This window comes from Muscardinus avellanarius (assembly GCF_963383645.1).
Source record: "Muscardinus avellanarius genome assembly, chromosome: 15".
Lineage (NCBI taxonomy): Eukaryota > Metazoa > Chordata > Mammalia > Rodentia > Gliridae > Muscardinus > Muscardinus avellanarius.
In genome coordinates this window covers 83,759,808-83,781,035 of record NC_137801.1, presented here as the reverse complement: position 1 = coordinate 83,781,035, position 21,228 = coordinate 83,759,808, and the positions used below count along the sequence as shown (strand labels likewise).

The 21,228-nt window shown below is 40.6% G+C and overlaps 1 protein-coding gene across 1 annotated transcript in view; it reads left to right on the top strand.

Annotated features, from left to right (window-relative positions):
- The window catches only part of SLC9A4 (solute carrier family 9 member A4), a gene marked incomplete at both ends in the record, with an annotated part of 56,905 nt that overhangs the window by 21,465 nt on the left and 14,212 nt on the right, over window positions 1–21,228 (top strand). The window contains 6 exons of the mRNA XM_080711419.1: window positions 7,318–7,577; window positions 9,110–9,327; window positions 12,034–12,236; window positions 12,803–12,889; window positions 17,084–17,154; window positions 18,914–19,075. Coding sequence (XP_080567545.1) covers window positions 7,318–7,577; window positions 9,110–9,327; window positions 12,034–12,236; window positions 12,803–12,889; window positions 17,084–17,154; window positions 18,914–19,075 — 1,001 coding nt within the window. The remainder of the gene's footprint in view (window positions 1–7,317; window positions 7,578–9,109; window positions 9,328–12,033; window positions 12,237–12,802; window positions 12,890–17,083; window positions 17,155–18,913; window positions 19,076–21,228) is intronic.

Sequence of the window (21,228 nt, the reverse complement as noted above, 5' to 3'; positions counted from 1 at the left end):
AAAATGGCTCCTACTTTATTATTCAAGCCATATAAAATACAAATTAATCTAAAGTGAAAATAATACCTCCGAAGTTTCCTGATGTCAGGGCCAAAGGGAGGGATGGACTTCAAAGAGGAAAGAGGAACGTTTCTGGCTTGGAGAAAACGCTCTACATCTTGCTCAGAGTGGTGGTTTTATAGGTATAGACCAGAGCCAGAATTTATTCATTTTGGATGCAGTTTATCATATGTAAAATTTCCTCAATAAAGTGGGTGAGGAAAAAACAGCATAATTTTATTGGTGCCTTATAATTATGCAATGCAGTGAGATCTAAAGTGATAAATGGTACAATTATATATACACACATGACTTGGTGTATTCTCCTCTGGATATCATCCAGCTCCTTCCCCCTCCCTGTACATGTTAGTGAGACTGAGAGTGATATCTTTATATATGAACATAACATTATTTAATCTGTCTCCTTTCTCGAGTCTTCTTTCCCCCTCCCCATTCTCCCACCATCCTCTTCCCCAATTCTCCTGGTCTCTCTCCTCTTATTTATTTACAGTTCCTTTTCTTTTCTATTTTCTCTCTGGCTTCCACTCATGAGAGTAAACATAGAACCCTTGACTTCTGACACTGTCTGATCTCACTTAATATACTGTTGTCAAGTTCCATCCATCTTCCTACAAAACTTAGTTGTTTTTTTTTCAAGAAAACCCCTGAAGCTTAGGAAATCAAATGAAGAATCAATAAATGGGATGGTATCCAATTAAAAAGCTTCGGGATCACAAAGGGAATAATCAAGAGCCTAAAGAGAGAGCCTTCAGAATGGGAGAAAATTTTTGCCAGTTACTCCTCTGATAGAGAACTAATATAATCTAGAAAAACTTAAAGAACTTAACATCAAAACTGATATATTTAGAATTGATCTCCACCTCTGCTGAGTCTTGGTTGGTGGGCTGGTATTTTTAGTCATCATGTGAGATTTTGTGTGCTAAATGGGCTATGCAAACTTATACAGTGATGTCAGAGAGTCGTTATTATTATAATCTTGAGAGAATTGCTGATTTAAATCCTGTTAAAGGACCATTCCCTAGATAATGAAGAGAGGAGAATCTAACCTTGCTTTCCATGTGTCGTGAGTAAGCTTGAGATTTAGCATGACTGAGCTTTTTCCTTTACTATATGAAACACACACACACACACACACACACACACACACACACACACTTTTGTGGTTCACAATGAATTCAGAGAAAAGCATTTTTCACTGTAACACTACCCAGAGCCTATTAATTCAAAAGGTAAGGATTACTTTGCATGTGGTCCTTGTACCTTGCCTATAAACACGGTCTTCTTACTTATGTAGACTACTTGATCTTCTGAAAGTGCTCCAAATCTTCCTATAGAACACAATGTTATCCAGGTACAGGGATGAACTATGGGCTCTTCCAGGCCACCAGAATGGACTAGTTATAACCTAGCTACTTATCATCTGACAAGCTATGTAAAAGAGTTTTTATTTGTGGCCAACAATATTCAAATGGTTAGGTCTCAGTCTTGTTCCCTGGTTTTGAGAGTCAAACTCCCATTGACCTCATTCAAATCTTTCTTGTCTGGATTTGTGAAGCAATGTCTGACTCTTCATCTTGTCTTCACTCTCGTGAGCTCAGCTCCAAAAATGTGATACCCAGGCCACATGTGGAATGCTCCAAAGTCAGGCCGAGAGGGGAACACGACTAGACAAATTCACTGTGTCATGAGACGACCACTAAGTTACTTTTGGACTTATTTTGAAACCTTCAGTAATACATTTTAAGTACTGACTCAAGCTTTTCCTAAAACATGGTTTCTATTTGCTTAAATAAAATAGACGGGTATATAATAAGAGTTTTGTAAAATGTGATAGATACATAAACAGAAAGACAGATTGATATTGTCTGGGTTTTCTATGTATCAGACACCCAGAGAGCATTAGCTGTGCAAGGGGTATTTTCCTTCTCATGAAGAAGGAATCCAGGAGCAGGAAGAGCCCTGCAGGGACTGTTACAGAGAGACCCTGGACAAAGGAGGAAAACGGGAGGAGATTCTCTTGCTGTATTTCACAGAAAGTCTACCAAGCCCGTCAGCAAGTCTTCAGGCAGAAGACACCCACCAGAGGGGTCCTGTGCCTGTGCTTTCCAAGAAAGGGCGTATCTCAGGGCTTCTGCTATACTTCTTAGTAGAGAGAAACAGCTGAAAACTAAAATACAGCAGGTGGCTGGTCAGTTTCAGTCCCTGCCTCCTCAGTCAGAAATCAGAGGAGCTCTAACTGCCACACATAGAGAGATGGGTCATAGATGCCAGGTAATAAATAGCTGACAGACAAGTGGGGTGAAGAGACACACATTTATAATATTTAGAGTGATTTTCTCTGCAAAGGTGTGTAGGACATTTATGGAGGTATTATTTTTTGCACATTTGTTTCTTAACAATACTTACAGGTGTATACCTCCTCTTCAGCAGGTATACTCCTGAGCAAATCTGATTAAGATGTCTGCAAGTCTTCCATTTTAAAAAGTAGTTTCTTAATTTCAGAAATTCACACTATTTGGGGTGTGTGTGTGTGTGTGTGTGTGTGTGTACACATGCATGTGTCTATGTGTGTTCTTATTCAAGCAAATTAGTACCAAGTTTGATTCTTTTTCAAGTTTTGATTATTTCGTACCTTTTCAACCTCATCTTTCTCCTAGGACATATACTAGAAACTTCTCTTTGGGGAAGGGAGGCAAACTATTTCACGATCTGTCCACATTTCTTTGTCTAACCAACCTTGTGGGCAACTAGATGTTTATTACATTAAAAGTTGGACCTTGATCCACATACTCAAATGTGTGTCCTAAAATATCTTAAGAAACATATTTCAGGGGATAGGTCGACGAAGGACCTTCCAAAATTCAAAATAAAGTTGTTTGTGCCCTATACTCTATAGTCTATAATAAAACTTAATTTCATTAATTTCATTGTGTGGTTTTTTTTTTTTTTCAGAACTAGGGATTGAACCCAGGGGCATTCTACCTCCAAGCTATACTCCTAGCCCTATTTTATCTTTATTTCTTGAAATATCATTAAGTTGCAAAGGGCCTTCCTAAGTGGCTGAGGCTGACCACAGACCTATGATACTCCTGTCTCAGCCTCCCAACTACTGGGATTACAGGAGTGTAGCAATCCACCCAGTTGTGTGTTCATTTTGTTTACAAAAGCTACACTGGGTAGGATAATGCTACCAGCCCCAATTCATGTCTACCTGGAACCTTCAGACATTGCCTTATTTGAAAATAATGTCTTTAGAGATGTGATTAGTTAGGGAGAACACACACTGTATTGAAGTGAACTCTAATCTGATAACTGGTGTCCTTATAATAAGGCCATGTGACACAGAGGAGACCATTTGAAAAGGAAAACAGAGACTGGAGTGATGTGTTCACAAGCTAGTAACACCAAGGATTGTCAACAATCAGCAGAAAGCTAGGAAGAGGTAGGGAAGAATCCTCCCCTAACACTTTCCAAGGGAGTGTATCCCTGACACACCTTGGTTCCAGATTTCTGGTCTCAAAAACAGTGAGAGAATAACTTTCTATTAATATGAGCCACCCAGATTTTTACTGTGGTCCTAGGGAACTTCCACAGAAATCAAGATGGATGAGCTGTATCGTGGAGCCAGAAGCCTGTGATTCCAGAGGTCATTGCGTACATACCTCGTGTCCTTTCTCCTCTATCAGCAAAGTCTGTGCCTAATGACGCATACGAGATGACGACCTGTGACACTTGAGCTGCTTTGAGGAATGACTTTCCTTGCCAACTCGCATTCCAAAGCAAGAGTCACACCATAGGATGTTTGACCTCTGCACCAAAAATAATGTACCAACAGTGTAAATGGTGACTCCAAGGTCCCCACAAAGTAAGGGTGCTCATCTCTGCAGATCAACTGCTTCTTCTGCTTCTCTCTCTCTCAGTAGAGGAAACCTTGAGCAAATGTGAGGCCCTCGGTAGAAGAGAGTGAAAGCGAGATGAATGGGGACGGGAGGGCTTTGTTTAGATACCAGCATAAGGACAAAATTTGCAGGTGATTATTTATTGCCAATCTCTCTCTCTGTAGGAAATAAGTCTTTTATCCTAAAGATGATGTCATGGTGCTATGACTTGGGTTTGGAATTCCCCCCAAAGGCTCGTGAGTTTAAAGCCTACCCCAGCATAACAATATCCAGGGGTGAGTTGATTAAATCAGGGTTCTAATCTTATCAGTGGTGGATACGTTCGCTAAAGAACTAACCATTTTGAGTGAACTGACTGGGTGGTAACTTAGGCCAGTGGGGCATGGCTGGGGAAGTTAGGTCACTGCGGGTGTGGCCTTGGGGATTCTGTCTCCGGCCACTTTTTGTTGCTGTCTCTGATTCCTGGTTGCCATGAGATGGACTGGTGCCCTCTGACCTACACTACAGAGCCATGATGGCTGCCTTGGAGTTGGCCAACTATGGACTGTACCAGAAAACCCTTTCCTTCTCTGTATTCTTTCTGCATCAAGTATTTCATTAACAGCAATGGAAAACCAGACTAAAACATATCAGATGTCAGGAGAGGACATGCGTGGAGAAGACCTGGGGAGCCAGGACTGGAAAGAAGGCTGAGGAGGAAGAAATAGCTGCAGCTGCCCACAGGCTGAAGACCCTGGGGCCAAGGGCTTGGTGCCTGCACCAAGCAGCACCTGCTTTTGGTAATCCCTGTGGGTTCAGTGAAAACCCAAAGCTCAACACTGTCAGGCCACTCTGGAGAAGAGAGACCACCCTGAGAATCAAAATAAGAAAGAGCAGGGATGGAGAGATGAACGTGGAGAAGTGGGCTGGGGCTGGGGCACCCTGGCAGAGTACAGAGAGGAAGAGCCACACCCAGAGATAAAGAGGAGAGCAAAGTGTGAGAATGGACTGTCCCTCAAAAACTCCTGCTCAAATGCAACCCCTATCGTAACCATGTGAGTGGTGGGGCCCTTAAGAGGTGATCGAATGGACTGAGGTAGTACCACGAGAATGGGTTTGCTAGAAGTTCTAGCATCCCTTGCCTTCTCTCTGTCTCAAGTGTGCTTGCTTGCCGTTCTTGTAGCATTACTATGCGGTGTGAGGGCCCCACGCATATGCAAACGCCATGCTATTGTGCTTCTCAGGCTCTGGAATTATGAGACAAATAAAATTCTATCACTCATAAATGGTGGAAGCAGATAATGGACTCAGAGGGTGAGGGTATGAATGGGGTATAGACCAAATCGGTCCTGGCAGGTCCATGGAAGTCCTTCTGAGTTGGTCCTCTATAGCACTAGGAATATTCCCACTGTCTGTTTCCTTGGGTTTTGGCTTCTGTCCCTGTTTTGTTTTGTTTTTCTCCTGGTAGGGACAAACAAAGGCAAATAGATGTATGTATGTGTGCAGGGTCTGATAGTCTCAAAGACTTTCATTTTCTGCAGATATTTTACTTCATCTGTTTCATATTTCTCATTCCTTATGTGTTTGCTACCACTCTCCAGAAGCTAGACTGAAGTTCTGGGCTTCTGAGTGACACAAAATGGTGATAAATACATCTCTGCAACTTCAAAATAATGTTGAGATAAGTAGAGAAATAATAGAAAAAGTAAAAGTTGGTATTGTAGCTGGCACACCCCTGTAATCCTATTATTTGGGAGGCTGAGACAGGTTTAAGGCCAGCATCAGCAACTTAGTGAGGCCCTCTACAACTTAGAGAGATCCTGTTTCAAAATAAAAAATAAAATAGGGCTGAGGGGGGTAGCTTGTAGATAGAATGTCCTTGGGTTTACTACCTAGTACCAAAAACAAAACAAAAACAAAAATAAAATATAAAAAAAATATGATTGCGCATTGCATAGGCAATCACAAGATATACAGATGCTCTTTGGCTTACAGTGTGGCTGACTCTTGGTAAACTCATCATAAATTGAAAATACCATAAGTAGAAAATGCATTTAATACAAACTAACCTACTGAATGTCACAGCTGAGCCAGGACTGCTGCTGCCCCATCTCATGAAAGAGTATCTGCATATCACTTGCCTGGGAAAAGATCCAAAATCAAAGTACAGTTTCTACTGAATGCCTATTCCTTTCACACTAACATCAAGTTGAAAAAAAAAAATAACACCACATAAGTCAAATCATCCTAAGTCAGGGACCATCTGTATATAGAAAATGTAGCAGGCTTGATTCAATCAGGAAAACCACCCAGTAGACAAAGAGGAAAAATTAATGAAAAATTATTAACTATAATGAGGTTATGGTTAATAGATATAAGAGAACTTTCTATGGGCCCAGCAGGTAAGGGATGGCACCCGAAAATGGAAAAAGTTGGATGGGGTTCAGAACTCAATTGGGAGAGGTATGGTTTGGCTACTGGATAGTAGAGGAGGTGAGTTAATAGACTGGTTGGTCTGGTTGCACCAGAGAAACAGAAGACCACTCTCTGGAAGATGAGTAGGGCCAGACATCGTCAGTCTCTGGCTCCCTGGAACCCTGGGCTTCAGAGGGGGCAGAGGCCTTCTGAGAAGCAGGTTGCATGCAAATGTGTGTGTGTGGCTTGCAGAGGACCCCAGGACCACAAACATGCTATACATGGGTCATGCTTAGACATTTGATCTCCAGGATGAAGCTAAGGGGTAGAGAGGGCTCACCTGCAGGTCCTTGGCCCAGGCAGGCTCACGGGAAGCTGGCGCACCCACACGACTGATTCTCCTCCAGGGCCCCTTCCTCCTGCAATATCCTTCTGTCCCCTCTGTTGAGGGAACTCAACCTGGTGCTCATTTTAAAGAACGATGCATAAAGGAACTCTATTGCTTATTAGAGTAAACAAGGAAGGATGTGTTCAATACTTAGAGGCAACAAATGAACTGTACAGAGAATTTAGCAAAGAGACCGGCACACAGTCAAGTGTTCAGTCTTTATTATTAATATTTTCAATTGACACATAATAATTATACATATTCATGGGGTACAGGACAATAATGTGATCCATGCATATAACAGGTAATGTCCAAGTCAAGATAGATAGCATATTGATTACACACATTTATCATGTTCTTAGCTATTAAAAGCTATGAATATCATACTTTTTAATTTGTGCATCTAAACACATGTAAACTATTTCTAATACATTTAAAAGTTAGGTAACCATGCTAATATTTGTTCAATTTGTTATTGTCTATTATTTAACTGGGCACAATGTTGAAAATAGTCATGTAAATTATTTCTAATATCTATTCTTTGTGTATTATATTTGTTTCATTTTTTTGGTCTAGGTCTTATACAATATATTAATTGCCTTCACAAAGATGCATAAATTCGAAGACATAGAACCCATCGACATTTTGGCTGGATGTGCCCGATTCATCATCGTGGGGTTTGGGGGAGTATTTTTTGGCATCATTTTTGGATTTATTTCTGCATTTATCACACGTTTCACTCAGAATATCTCTGCGATTGAACCGCTCATCGTCTTCATGTTCAGCTATCTGTCTTACTTAGCTGCTGAAACGCTCTATCTCTCTGGCATCCTGGCGTGAGTGCAAGTGAAATACGGGGTATCACAGCACTATAAGGAAAGTGTAGGGCCACCTGGGGTGAGCCAGGCAGCTGGGAGAGGCAGGACTTCTGATGTTAATCCCCAAAGGTATTGTGAGATTTAGAATTTTTCTTTAAAAAAAAAAAAAAAACTTTGCTGAAATCTGATTCAGATCCTTTGCCAAACAAATATTCCCCCCATATTTGCATTTGTTCTCTTCTTGTGATTTGCCTGGAGAGTTTAGCAATTATAATATCAATTTAGAATGCTCATAAAAAAACTGGTATACAGAAGAGATGGAGAAAATTCAAGGTTAAAGCTCAACTTAGTACATTTTTTTCATGAAAAATTAATTTTAAAGTACAAAGGAGGCATGTCACAGAGAACTTCTATTCCTGGACTCTGCTTTGCTGTTTCCTTTCAGCAGAAGTTCCACGACATTTCTGCATGCGGTGAAACAATTCAGATGCCTTAAGACTGGACACCTAGACGTCTTTGTATTTTTTTGTTTTTTGTTTTTTGGTGGTACTGGGGTTCCTGGAAGCCCTTCTACCTCCGGGCTCCACTCCCAGACATATTTTTACATTTTTATTTGGAAACAGGGTCTCCTAAGCCAGCGCGCGCGGCTGGCTTCAAACCTGCGCGATCCTCCCGTCTCTGCCTCCCAAGCGCGGGGATCATAAGTGTGCGCCACCCCGCCCGGCAGACGTCTTTGTTTTAATGAAGATATTTTTGAGATGTGTCTCCTTGTGTCTGTGTAACCTTGAAATGTTTTCTTTAAACGAAGCTTTTTAGTTTGGCTTATTATACCTGGGCATATTATTTTTTCCATGACATTGGCCTACTATCTAGCTCTTTAGGCAAAAATATTTCATTTTTATTGTATAGGACATTTTGTGTCCGTTAACTGTAAAAGTGTAGATTCTAGAAAACTATCATTTTTCCACCTTAAACATTACAAAGGACAAGTTATTTTTTTTTCTCATACTTGCCAAATGGCTATAGAACAGAAACATTAAAAGTCATAGATAGTTGTAACAAATATTGTTTTGGTGGAAGAAGTCAAGGCTTTCCTTAAACTGTCTTGCCTATCCAATTGAAGTGAATCTGTTTTGGCTTAAAGCAGAGTAAGAACTGGGACTGACAAGTCTCCCAATTAAGGAGAAAATAGAGGGTTTGTCTGTAAGAATTGTGGGCCATTTGGCAAGGTGAAGGCCACGCCCCACCCACTATCCTAGCCACGCCCACACCCCAGACCACACCCACTCAGAGCCACGCCCACCTCCCCAGGCCACATACAGCCTTCCTAGCCCTGCCCACCTTCCAGGCCACGCCCACTCCCTCTTGTAGCGACCCCTAGGGGAGAGAGAAGAGATAGGCTGAAACCTAGTGGGAAATCTGCAACGAAGGGGATGCTCTCTCTGTATAAAGATGGGCTTAGTGTGTCTGTGGCTCTGCCAGTGTAGAGGACTTTCCGGGGGAGGTGTTAAAAACTTGTGCTTCTCTTTGAGAATCCGCTGCTTCCGTAGAATCACGGCCTGTGCAGTGACCATGAAAAAGTACGTGGAAGAGAACGTGTCCCAGACATCCTACACGACCATCAAGTACTTCATGAAGATGCTGAGCAGCGTCAGTGAGACCCTCATCTTCATCTTCATGGGCGTGTCCACCATTGGGAAAAACCACGAGTGGAACTGGGCCTTCGTCTGCTTCACGCTGGTCTTCTGCCAGATCTGGAGGGCCATCAGTAAGAGACGGCAGGGCCCCAAGACTCTCCGCACAGCTCGTGTTTTTAGTTCTCCTGTTCCTTTCTACAGTGGACCAATCTAAGGAGCCAGTTGATGCTGACTGGTTTTACCGGTTAGGGGAGTTGAGGCACCTCCTTCCCATCAGCCGTGTCCTCTGTTTGCTGATTCCATCAGCCCAAAGTAATTAATATCTGGCCGATAAAATTCCACACTGAAGCAAGGCAGGAGCAAGGAATATTTTGGTTTTTTTTTTTTTTTAGTTGAAGAGTGAATTTTCACAATTACACATTTAAATATAGCTCAGTAACCATATCCCTTTCTCCTCACTTTTTATTTTTTTTTAATTTTTGCCAATTTGTGCCCTCTTGCACCTTAAATTGGATATAGATGATAAACTGTGGGCGTTTACACATTTGCTACAGGATAAGTGAAATCTCACAAATTGTGTTCTGTGTAAGACAAATACGGTTACACCTTCCTCTATATAGTACAGCTCATTGAGGGTTGCGTGCATGAGCATATAACTAACAAAGGACCAGGAAGCAATTTTTATTTTAGAAAGAACTTAGAATTGATGATCAACGTCAACTGTAATGTAACTGGCCTCACCCTTGTAAAAATCTGCCTGCTTTTTTAAAAGAGATCCAGCTGTCTCTTGTACGTTTCAGAAAACAACATTAAGCACTGAACTCCAACATATATGATGCCATTTGATTAGAAGCAATTCTATCTTCAAATGACTCTGTCCAATCTTTTTTAGCTCAATTACTAAAAAAGAGAAATTAGAAGTAGCTGAGAACTTATGATGAATGTCAGTTCCATATTAATTTAGGATGGTTTGTAGGATTTAGGGATAATAATAAGAAGGTAGAAATATTAAAATAATTTATAAAAGTATTGGAATATATGTGTATACATATATACATATATATTCTGTGGTAGAAAAACAAAAAACCTGTTGTATAAATCGAAATCTGAAATCAAATCCTGAAATGATTATTAACTATATATTTGAACTTGGAAAGACATTTTTCTATTCAAAATCTTTTTCCTTGACTCCAAATTTTTTATATCTCATTTGGTTCTAATATTTTACAAATTTACAGGGAAACTGAGTTAATGTTAAGAGGAATAACAGTATAAAGCTTCAGTCTCACCAACGAGAAAGAAAAAGCGATTCAGGAGAAGCTTAATAGTGTGGACATCTCAACATTGTTGGACCTTAGTGACCATCCAACCCAACTCCATAATCATGGCTGAGAGAATTGAGGAACCCCTAAGAGACTGGCCGGTTTGGCCACATCACAGTGATTGACAGGCAGGTGTCAGAATCCAGTTCCCACACTGGCTATTCATTCTCTTTCCACCCTAACTCATCATTGTTAATAATAGTAAGCAACGACAAAGGCTTGTACATTGTTGAAGGCTTAAGAACCTGTTTTATGTTATTTATGAATATTAAATATGAGACCCTGTTTCAAAATAAAAATAGAATAGGGGTGAGGATGTAGCTTGGAGAGAAAATGTCCCTGGGTTTAATTCCCAGTACCACAAGAAAGAAAAAACACTAGAAAAAGCATTGGTCCTATACTAAATATGAAGAGGTTTTTCTCGTCACCTCTTTCTGTACCATACAATATTCTTTCTTTGCCATACAATATAACAACTACTGACATTGTGTGAGGTATTACAACTCATCTACAGATGATTTAAAGTATCTAGAAAAGTGGGCATAGTTTCGGTGGAAACACTATTTCATCGTGTGTGTGTGTGTGTGTGTGTGTGTGTGTGTGTGTGTGTGTGTTTTGCAGTACTGGGGATGGAACTCGGGCATTCTACCTCCGCACTACACCCCCAGCCCTATTTTTTATTCTTTATTTTGAAACAGGGTCTCACTGAGTGGAAAAGGGCCTCATTAAGTAGCTGAGGCTGTCCTCAAACCGCCATCCTCTGGTCTCAGCTTCCCAGTTGCTGGGATTACAAGCATGCGCACCATAGCCGGTGTCATGTTATTTGTGGGACTTGAGTATGGGTAGAATTTGAGAAATGTGGAAGGTTCTAGAACCAATCCCCTCCAATGCCCAGGGCAAGCTATACTATTGTTACCTCTGTTAAGCAGATGACAAGACCCCTCCCCACCTGAGCCCCCAGCCCTCACTAACATCCTGGTTTCTTTGTGTAGTATGTGACCATGAACAGGACAAGCTATAAAGAATCTGCTAACGTGTAGAGACTGGGGTCACTGAGAAAGCTCCCCTCACACTTAAGACAAAGACTTCTTCGGGGGTACCCAATGAGAATGTGCGATAAGGATGTTTTTATTTGCCAAATGATATTTTTGTCTTAAATAGTTTTGAAAAGGAGAGCAAACATGAGTGATATAGATTAGGAATATATGCCTTACATTAAAAAAATCAATGCACTTAAACACACACACACACAAACACACACACACACACACACACACACACACACACTCATTATGTTGCTTGGAAGCTACCAGAGCAAGCTTCCAAATCATGGCCCGACTGTCCCACAACCAGCCAGAGAAGAAAAGATACTGTATGTGGGATGGGCGGTCTTGGGTGTGGGATGGAATCAGGGTGCCATGTTTGGAGGGCAGGCGTGTAAAACCTTAGTTCAGTATCACTGTTATCTCTACCCATTCCTAGCCCTCCGCTCTAATACATCTTTCCCCTTTCTAGGCGTGTTTGCTCTCTTCTATGTCAGTAACCAGTTTCGGACTTTCCCCTTCTCCATCAAGGACCAATGCATAATTTTCTACAGTGGCGTTCGAGGAGCTGGAAGTTTTTCACTTGCGTTTTTGCTTCCTCTGTCTCTTTTTCCTAGGAAGAAATTGTTTGTCACTGCTACTCTCGTAGTTATATATTTTACTGTATTCATTCAGGTTGGTAGATTTCTTTTGTATTTAAAATAAATTGATTTTTCCCCCAGGATGATATATCTAAGTAATGAAATACAAATAAAGACACCTTATCTGAATTTTAGACCTCTGTTTAATATTTAAATTCCCAAATATTTATAAGTCATGTTCATTATTAGCTACTAACTCTAAAATAGGCAGCTTTTCAATTAGTGCATTACATTAATCAAAATATTCCTAGCCTTAGGTGAATAATATTGACTCTACTGTGTATCTCTGAAATGAGATTCCAATTCATACTACGTAGCACACATTTTTTTGTTTTAGGTGGAATTAGCTTTTAATGAACTAATGGAAGGTTATTTTAAGGCATGAAACTAGGTTCTCGTGTCAAAATACAGACAATAACATATACTTTCATTACAGCAGTTAAAAGAATTACAAACTAAAGTAAGCATTGAGCATTTATTGAACAAAAACTAGAAACAAACCTACAAAATGCTATTCAAATAATTTTGATAATAGATATGTTCTCAATAGTGACAATCTCTGTCTCAACAAAACCCTGTATTTTGTTATTTTTGATTCAGGGAATCACAATTGGCCCTCTGGTCAGGTACCTGGATGTCAGAAAGACCAATAAAAAAGAATCCATCAATGAAGAGCTTCATATCCGGGTAAGTTACCCCTTTGTCATAATCAAAAGTGAACACAGTGCTCTCCTTTCTTCAGAGATGAGAGCAGAGATCTGATGAGACTTGTGTACATGCCACTAGACATGTAGCCTCTTTTCTCCCCAGCTTCACTATAGAAGACTCCACAAGTTTCCTATCGCTGCTGTAGGAATTAACAAAAGCTTAGTGGCTTGAAAGAATACAGATGTAGTTCTAGAAGCAGACGTTTGAAATGGGTCCCCGTTGAAAAATGGCAGGGCTACTTTCCTTTCTGAAGGCTGGGGGTAAAAATGTATTATCTTACATCCTCCGGCTTCTAGAAAGTTCCTGCATTTCTTGGCAGGAGGCCAGTCCCATCTTTAAAGCCAACAGTGACCAGGTCTCCCTCATTCTGCATCCGTGTGGCTCTTTATTTAACTCTTCCACATTGAGGGACCACTGTGATGCTCTAAGCCTAGATGGATAACTCAAGATGTCCTCTCCATCTTAAGGTCAGATGATTAGCAACCATAAGTCTATTGCCTACCTTAATTCTTTTGTATAACATATTCACAGGTCCCCAAATTAAGATGTATCTGAGAGGTCATTATCCTTGCCTATGGCATTCTGCCTCCTGGACCTTCAAAATTCCATGTCTGTTTCATATGTAAACTATATTAACTCTGTCCCAATATCTTGAAAATCTAAATACACTACAGTATTAACTCCAACTCCAAATCTTATCAGTTCAAAAGTCTCAGTCCTCATCACCTCAGTCACCTACATCAGGGACGTTGACACTGGATAGAATTCACCCAAAGAAACAACTCTTCATCCATGTACCGATGAAACTCAAGAAACAAGTTATCTGCTCCCAGGATGTACTGGAAAGACAGTTATTGGATAACAGGTATTAATATTCCTCTTCCAAAAGGAAAGGGGGAAAGAGAAGCAAAGGAAAGAAAAGAGTCATGGATCCCAAGAAAAGTACAAAGTCCTTCCAGGCAAATTCTACTTGGTTTCAAGGCCTGGAATCACTGTACATCCCATGGCCCTTTCTTCTACTTTGTGGGTTCTCAACTTTACCCTGTGAATCACACTTCCTTTTGTGCAAGGCAGCATGCCTCTGAAACCGACTGATTCCATCAGCTACTTTCTTGCCTGTGGAATTGTGGGGACCAACAGCCTTATTTCATTCTACCCTATCTCTCTTCCTTTAACTTCAAGATGGCAGTTTCCCTCAGGACTCAACAAGAAACAGATAGATAAAGGAGGAGATATATAAAGACGTTTGTGGAAGGAATTGGTTTATATTCTTGTAGGAGCTGGCTAGCAAGTCCAAATTAGGACAGACCAAGGAAGGCAGACTGGAACTCTTTGGCATGAACTAAAGCTGCTACCCAAAAGAAGCATTTCTTAGTAAGAGCAGGCTCAGATGTGTTCCAAAGGCCTCCCAATGATCAGATCAAGCCACTCCAACTATTTAGCGCCATCTCCCTAACTAAAGACAAGGAATTCAGAAGGAAACACACCAAGGGCTATGTGCACGCATGCACGCGTGTGTGAATCACTTTGAACCTCACTATGATTTGTAATTACAGTGTACCAACATAAGTGTTAAAAAAAAATGAAAAGAACCGGGCGTGGTGGTGCACGCTTGTCATCCCCGCGCTTGGGAGGCGGAGACAGGAGGATCGTACTGTTTTGAAGCCAGCCCCGCTCACTTAAGAGACCCTGTTTCCAAAAATAAAAAAGTCTAAAATAGGTCTTGGAGTGTAGCCTGGAGGTAGAAGGGCTTCCAGGAACCTTACTACCACCAAATAAATAAATAAATAAATAAATAAATAAATAAATAAATAAATAAATAAATGGAAGGTCCCTAAGTGACATCATTAATGCATGCAAGCTCTGTTCTAAAACTTATCCATACATGCCCAGTCAATTTTTGGTTTTTCTCTGATTCAAAGTAATAACAGTATTAACAATAGTAAAAATAAAGACAGCTAGTCGTATCTATAAAATACATTGACAACAACATCTAGATTAGTGTTTGGCTGAATACATGGGGACTGCCTCGTCACGGTGAAACCTCAAGAGACTATTATAAGATCCTACTTGCTTCTAAAATCATTGTTCCACAGAAATTAGGATCATTTGTCTTTTTCTGAATTCTTAATGGGCAAAACATAAAGACTTTTACTACTGCTACAAATCTAAGTGGTGGCATTCAGTGGAAATATTCCACTTTGGCAAAGATGACTGTGAATTTAGCCTGTTTTCTACTTGTTTGAGTTGAACGTGATACTGAAGGGATGGCATTCTGTGTGGCTCCCAGAAATTGAAATGAAAAGTAATGTAAAAGAGAGAGGGAGAGGGAAGGGGAGAAGAGAGGGAGAGAGAGCTAAGGAGACAGAGCAGGGAAGGAGGGAGGAAGGAAGGAAGGGAGAGAAGAGAGAGAAGAAGAGAGGAGAGGAGAGGAGAGGGAGAGGAGAGGAGAGGAGAGGAGAGGAGAGGAGAGGAGAGGAGAGGAGAGGGAGAGGGAGAGGGAGAGATTAAGTTCAGCTCATTTATGAAAGAATATTCTGATAATCACTTCTTGATTGGCACACTCGAAGGAGCAATTGATGTGTCCAAGCAGATACTGGGAGCATTTGGCATAGCTGCTGTTTTGAAGACGCTAACTTGGAGGGAATGACCATGCCACATGATTCTTAGGTATCTTTTCTCCCTAATGGTTTATAATTCTAATGGTGGGGGAATGAATTAAAGCTTCCCATATCAGATTGAAATTCCATAGCAGAAGTCACTTGAAAAAATACAGTAAGTTAAATTTCAGAAATTTTAAACTAAGATCTTTCAAGGTCAGTTGAAAATACTTAAAAGATTAGAATAGGGAGTGAGTATTTTTTTTAAATTTATAAATTATAAATATATATCTTTGGCCTCTATCTTTCTCTCCTCAGATTGATTCTGTTGAAAAATTAGTTAACATGCTTAAATTTATAGAACTTAAATATTTTACTCCTTCCTCTGTTATTTTTCTTGTTCTCCAAAAAAAGTTATAATTATTTGTGGAAGATGGTGGATCCATTATATATTTAAAAGTACAATTTAGTATTTTAATTTCAAAAATTCAGAAGCCAGTATAAACTCCAGTGATTTCTAATTTAAATTGTGTAGAGATTAATTTAAAACAAAAACTTTTTTTTGCATGGTATTGGGGATGGAACTCATTGGCATTCTACCTCCAAACTACACCCCCAGCCCTATTTTTTATTTTTTATTTTTGAAACAGGGTCTCACTGAGTTGCAAAGGGCCTCACTAAGTAGCTGAGGCTGTCTGCGAACTGCAGTCCTCTTGTCTCAACCTCCTAAATGCTGAGATTACAAGCATGCACCACCATGCCTGGCTAAAAATTATTTTAAAATTTTGTTTTCAGCTAAATTCTTGTACAAATAAAGAAAATATAGTACAATTGGCTTGGATATTGAAATATAAATACCTAAACCAAATGATTAGATAAAAATGAGAAATATAGATAAGTTTTTTTTTTTTACTATCTCTTATAACAGATAATCTGAAGAGTTAAATTTTGAGAAATCGTGCAAATTGGATAATGGTAACTTCGCTTTGACTGTGAAGTTAAAAGAAACAGCTAAACCAGGTGTGGTGGCCCATACCTGTAATCCCAGTACTTGGGAGGCTGAGATGGGAGGATTGCAGGTTTGAGGCCAGCCTTAACAACTTAACAAGAACATAAGCAACTTAGCCAGACACTATTTCAAAATTTATAAATAAAGAGGTGTGGAGGTGTGGATCCTCAGAGTTAGAATGCCCCTGGTTTCAGTCTCCAACACACACATATACACACACACAAAAGAATAGCTAGTTATTGGACTTTACATCCATACATAATTTCAGTAATAAGAAATGTCCCGGGTCACTCTTGAAAACATCATTCAAAGCAAATGCCAGGTACCTGTTTTCATTGCATATTACGGGAATTATCAAAAAGTTTACCTAAAGAGTCTTTCAGTCATGAAACTACATGGAATTACTGTGAGAGGCATGATGTATTTTGTAGTTGCATGAATAGAAGAAGATATGCTGCAGGAAATTAAAGCCTCCTCTGGCTTCCAAAGTATATCAGTTTTCCCTGGGTGTCCTTTGGTGTTTGCATTTCAACAGCAATAATTTTCTCCTGCTTCTTTTGGCAGCTGATGGATCACTTGAAGGCTGGAATTGAAGACGTGTGTGGGCAGTGGAGCCACTACCAAGTGAGAGACAAGTAAGGAGGTCGTAAGGAGGTCGGGGTTTCGTTACCTACCAAAGGGGGCTTTGTGCGTGGGAACTTTCAAAGAGGACCAGAAAGATGAAGGGCTCCGAAGCCCTGCCATTCAAGAAGTAGTTGGAAGTCCTGGTTGTACCAGATGGAAAAGTCTGTACTGTGTTTGGGTTGCATCAGAGAGAACAAGTACTAATAATTCAGAGAAATTACAAAAGTCATATTTAAGTTTAAAACAAGGACAAGGTCCCCGATGAGAAAAGCAACTCAAACACGGAATGATAGGATTCCGGGTGCCAGGACAAAGATTTCTCCTCTGTGGGGAACACTACCATGGAAGGCCTTTAAGAGTCTTTTCTACATAAGGATTCTTTCAAAAAGGCCAAAGTCCCTTTCCTCTACTATATATGACATTTCGGTACTAATCCTTTTTATGGACTTATCTCAGAGAGGAAGATTGGAACTGGAGATAAAGACTGTGGGTTGTCAGTAGTTGTTGGTAAGCTAAAGCCATGGACATAGGTAAACTTACTGTTTAGTGTATGAAGATCCAGGACTGTGAGCCTCCTGGTCCTATCACATGGGTCTGGCAGAGAGAGGGGCAGGAAGAAGTGGTCAGGGAGGCTGGATAAGGAGCAGAGTGAGCCAGGTGGGAACGGCAGACCTGATGAATCAAGAGCCACAGTAGCTGGCAGGGTGGGCGAATGCAGCCACTGGAATTGGACAGTATAAGGTCGTGGTAGGCTCAGCAAGAAGAATGCCCCACATGGCACAGAGGTGGGGGAGCTGATTGCAGTAAAAAAAAAAATTCATAGAACCACAGCCTCTCGTGAGAAAGAGCAGACAATTCAAAGGTCATGGGGGTGACAGCTTTGGAGCAAGAAGAGACATGCTCTGAGCCAAAGAGATCAGGAAGCCCAGGAACCCAGCATGCATGACTGGAGATGACTTAAGTGATCAATAGTCTACTGACCTCAGGTCTCGGGGACCAGGAAGCCAATCATCAGATCATAAGCCAGCCTCTCAGGTGGCTCTATTCCCCTCCAAAAAACAAAGCAGGTGAACCAGGACCAACTATTCTTTGAATGGGAAATGATTAGAAGTGTTGAAAATTCCAGCTCTAATCAAGCAGCCCACTCTTAAGAGCATCACTTATGAATGCATAGCTTAGTCTAACGGGTCAACCAGAAGTCCCCCACAATAGCCAGCAGCCAGCAGTCTGTTGAGTGTGTCCATCATTCAGGCTGTTGGGACCTATGTGGGTTTTCTTTTTCTCCCCTTGCATTGTTGAGATTCAAAATGATCTGTAACATAATGTAGGAAAACGACTGTAACCACCGGGCCATTTCAATGTACACTGTGTTCTGCTTGAATAGGCCGGTGTTACTTTCAGTGCAGCTGCTGCTGTTAGGTGCTATTAAAAGGGAACAGATGCTCAGAAGCCTCAGCCCCCTCATTTCTTCTCTTACAATCAGAGCTGAGCCGGGCCGGCCTCCCCCGCTCTTTATGCATACTTTCTGTCCTGATTGTAGCTTGTCTCTTTCTTTTTATTTGGTTGATTTTCAATGTATTCAGGCCAGTAGGCCATTCTTTCTTTCTCTAAGAAAAAAAAAAGGCACAAATACTATGAATTTAAAAAAATATGTTCAAATGAAATGAGTTCCAGCCACAGATAAATTTCAGAATAGAGTGAAATAATAATATGTTTTAAGAAAAAAGTACAAACAGAACACAAACCAAACTGTTGTTTTTCATTTCTTAGGTTTAAAAAGTTTGATCACAGATATTTGCGGAAAATCTTAATCCGAAAGAACCTGCCAAAATCAAGCATTGTTTCTTTGTACAAGAAGCTGGAAATGAAACAAGCCATTGAAATGGTAGAGACTGGCATACTAAGCTCTACAGCTTTCTCCATACCCCATCAGTAAGTCACATCTGATTTTTGATCTAGGTTTTCAGTGTCCAGATTCCAAGGAGCACCTATTAAAGGTTAATAAGAGGAAGAAATTGGCAGAAAGATGAGCATGTTACCAAGATTTCTGTTGCCGAAACAAATACCTGACACAGTAAGCTTATAAAGAGAAAAGGTTTATTTTTACTCTATTTTGGACCTCAGCCCATGATTGATTGTTTGAATTTCTTTTGGACCTGTGGAGAAGCAACACATTATGGTAATAGTGTGTGGAAAAACCCTTTAGCTCATGTCTGAAACTTGAAGGAAAGAAAGAGGAAGAGGCTGGGGTCCCAATAACCCCTTTTAGGATATGGCAAATAACCTAAAGACCTCTCCTAGGCCCCACATCTTAAATATTCCACCACCTTCCAATAATATTATGGGTGAGGACCAGGACTTTAACACATGGGCCTTTGATAGATATTTTTCCAAGCTGTATCAATGAAGAAGGAATCATAACAGTCCATTATCCAAATCTTGGTATTTTGTGGCTTGGTCCTAGGTTCAGCATGTCTTACCAAGTTTCTGATAATTACTTTTGAGTAAAACTTGCTTCCTCATAGTTACATAATAGCTTCTGTTCCCCCCCTCCCCAGAATGGAGGGAGGGAGACAGGTGAATTTATAGACGGCAGCATATTTTGTAAGATTTTCTCTTTTCCTTCATGACCAGATATCTCTATCCTTTAAGCTCTGTTCTTTGGATTCCATCTTTCCTACCTTTACTTTTTTCCCTGTAAGATGTTTTTCTTCTCTTTTATGAGGAGAGACAAGTGAGATCTCGAGATGCCAACTTGAACTTGGGCATGTATTTGTCTATCAGCTCTATGTCACTATAACAAAATACCTGACATGATGTACTTAGGAAGTAAAGAGGTCATTTTGGCTCATAGTTCTGAAGGTCATAGTCCAAGGTCAGATGGATCCACTAGTTTGGGCCTTCGGCTAGGGCATCACATCAGGGTAGGAGTGTGTGTCCCAGCAAGTGCTCACAGCAATCAGACAAAGGAGGGAACCTGGATCACACAAATCCCCTGGAGGTCACATCCCCAATGACCTAATGACCTTTTACTAGGCTCTACCTCTTAGAGGTACCTGGTGACCTCCTGATAACACAATCCTGGAAATACAGCATTTATGTGTGGACCTATGGAGGACACTCATCCAAGCCTCAATAGGGAATGAGTAGAAAGAGGTGTGGTTGTTGATGTGAGTTTAGAAAGAAAGCCAAGCTTATAATCTTGTCTTGGGCAAATGTCCTCATAAGACTATGAGATTTGCCTTGATTCTATATGAGACCAACTTGGAATAGCAGTTGGTCGTCAGCTGGCTTCTCAGTGAAAAGAAGGACGACAGGCGATTGATACGGAGTCAGGGCATAGGTAGAGGAGGTCCTTGTATGCAAATCCATCACGACATGGTGATTTTGAAATATGGTGCGTCTCTTGTCCTATCTGCTAACCAATGATAAGTTGGGTAGGCATCTGTTAAAGCTGCTTTAATTCTCTGGCCTTTAACCAGGCCCCTTTGACTATGCTAAGAATTAACTCCCTTCCCAAAGATGCCCAATTTTCTTCCAAGGAATGCCTTATATTGGAGAAATTAATCAGAACCTATATTTAGGGAGAGGGACACCAGCTCTCCCATCCTGCAGATAAAGACACTTGGTCATGAGCTCAATTATGTCCTCACATTAGAAAAATGAGCTGAGAGAAGTGCTAAGAATAGGCAGTAATAAAATCATCACTAAAGCTTGAGTGTTATTTCTCAGACAACACCTTCCTCCCTTACCTGTTAATGAATCAGAAGCACCATTTCCTCTCTTCCATGGCTGGGGAAAAAAAAATCTAAACTATCATCCCTGAGGGTGTCTCAGTAGAAGCAGAAAGATCTTTGCCTTATTTCTCAGCGAGCTTGTTTTTGTGGCTTGTTTGTTTTGTGTTGCCCATTATCTGGCTTTAAAGAAGCTTCTGATACTAAAATGGGAAAGTACTAACAAATATTTATTGGCAGTGCTGTGCTGAGCCACAGCGGAGCCGGAGGCAACAGGAAAAATCAGGAATGCAGGTCTTGTTTTCATTTAAAATGTTGATATTTTATTCATCAAAGATTTTTGGTTTTGCA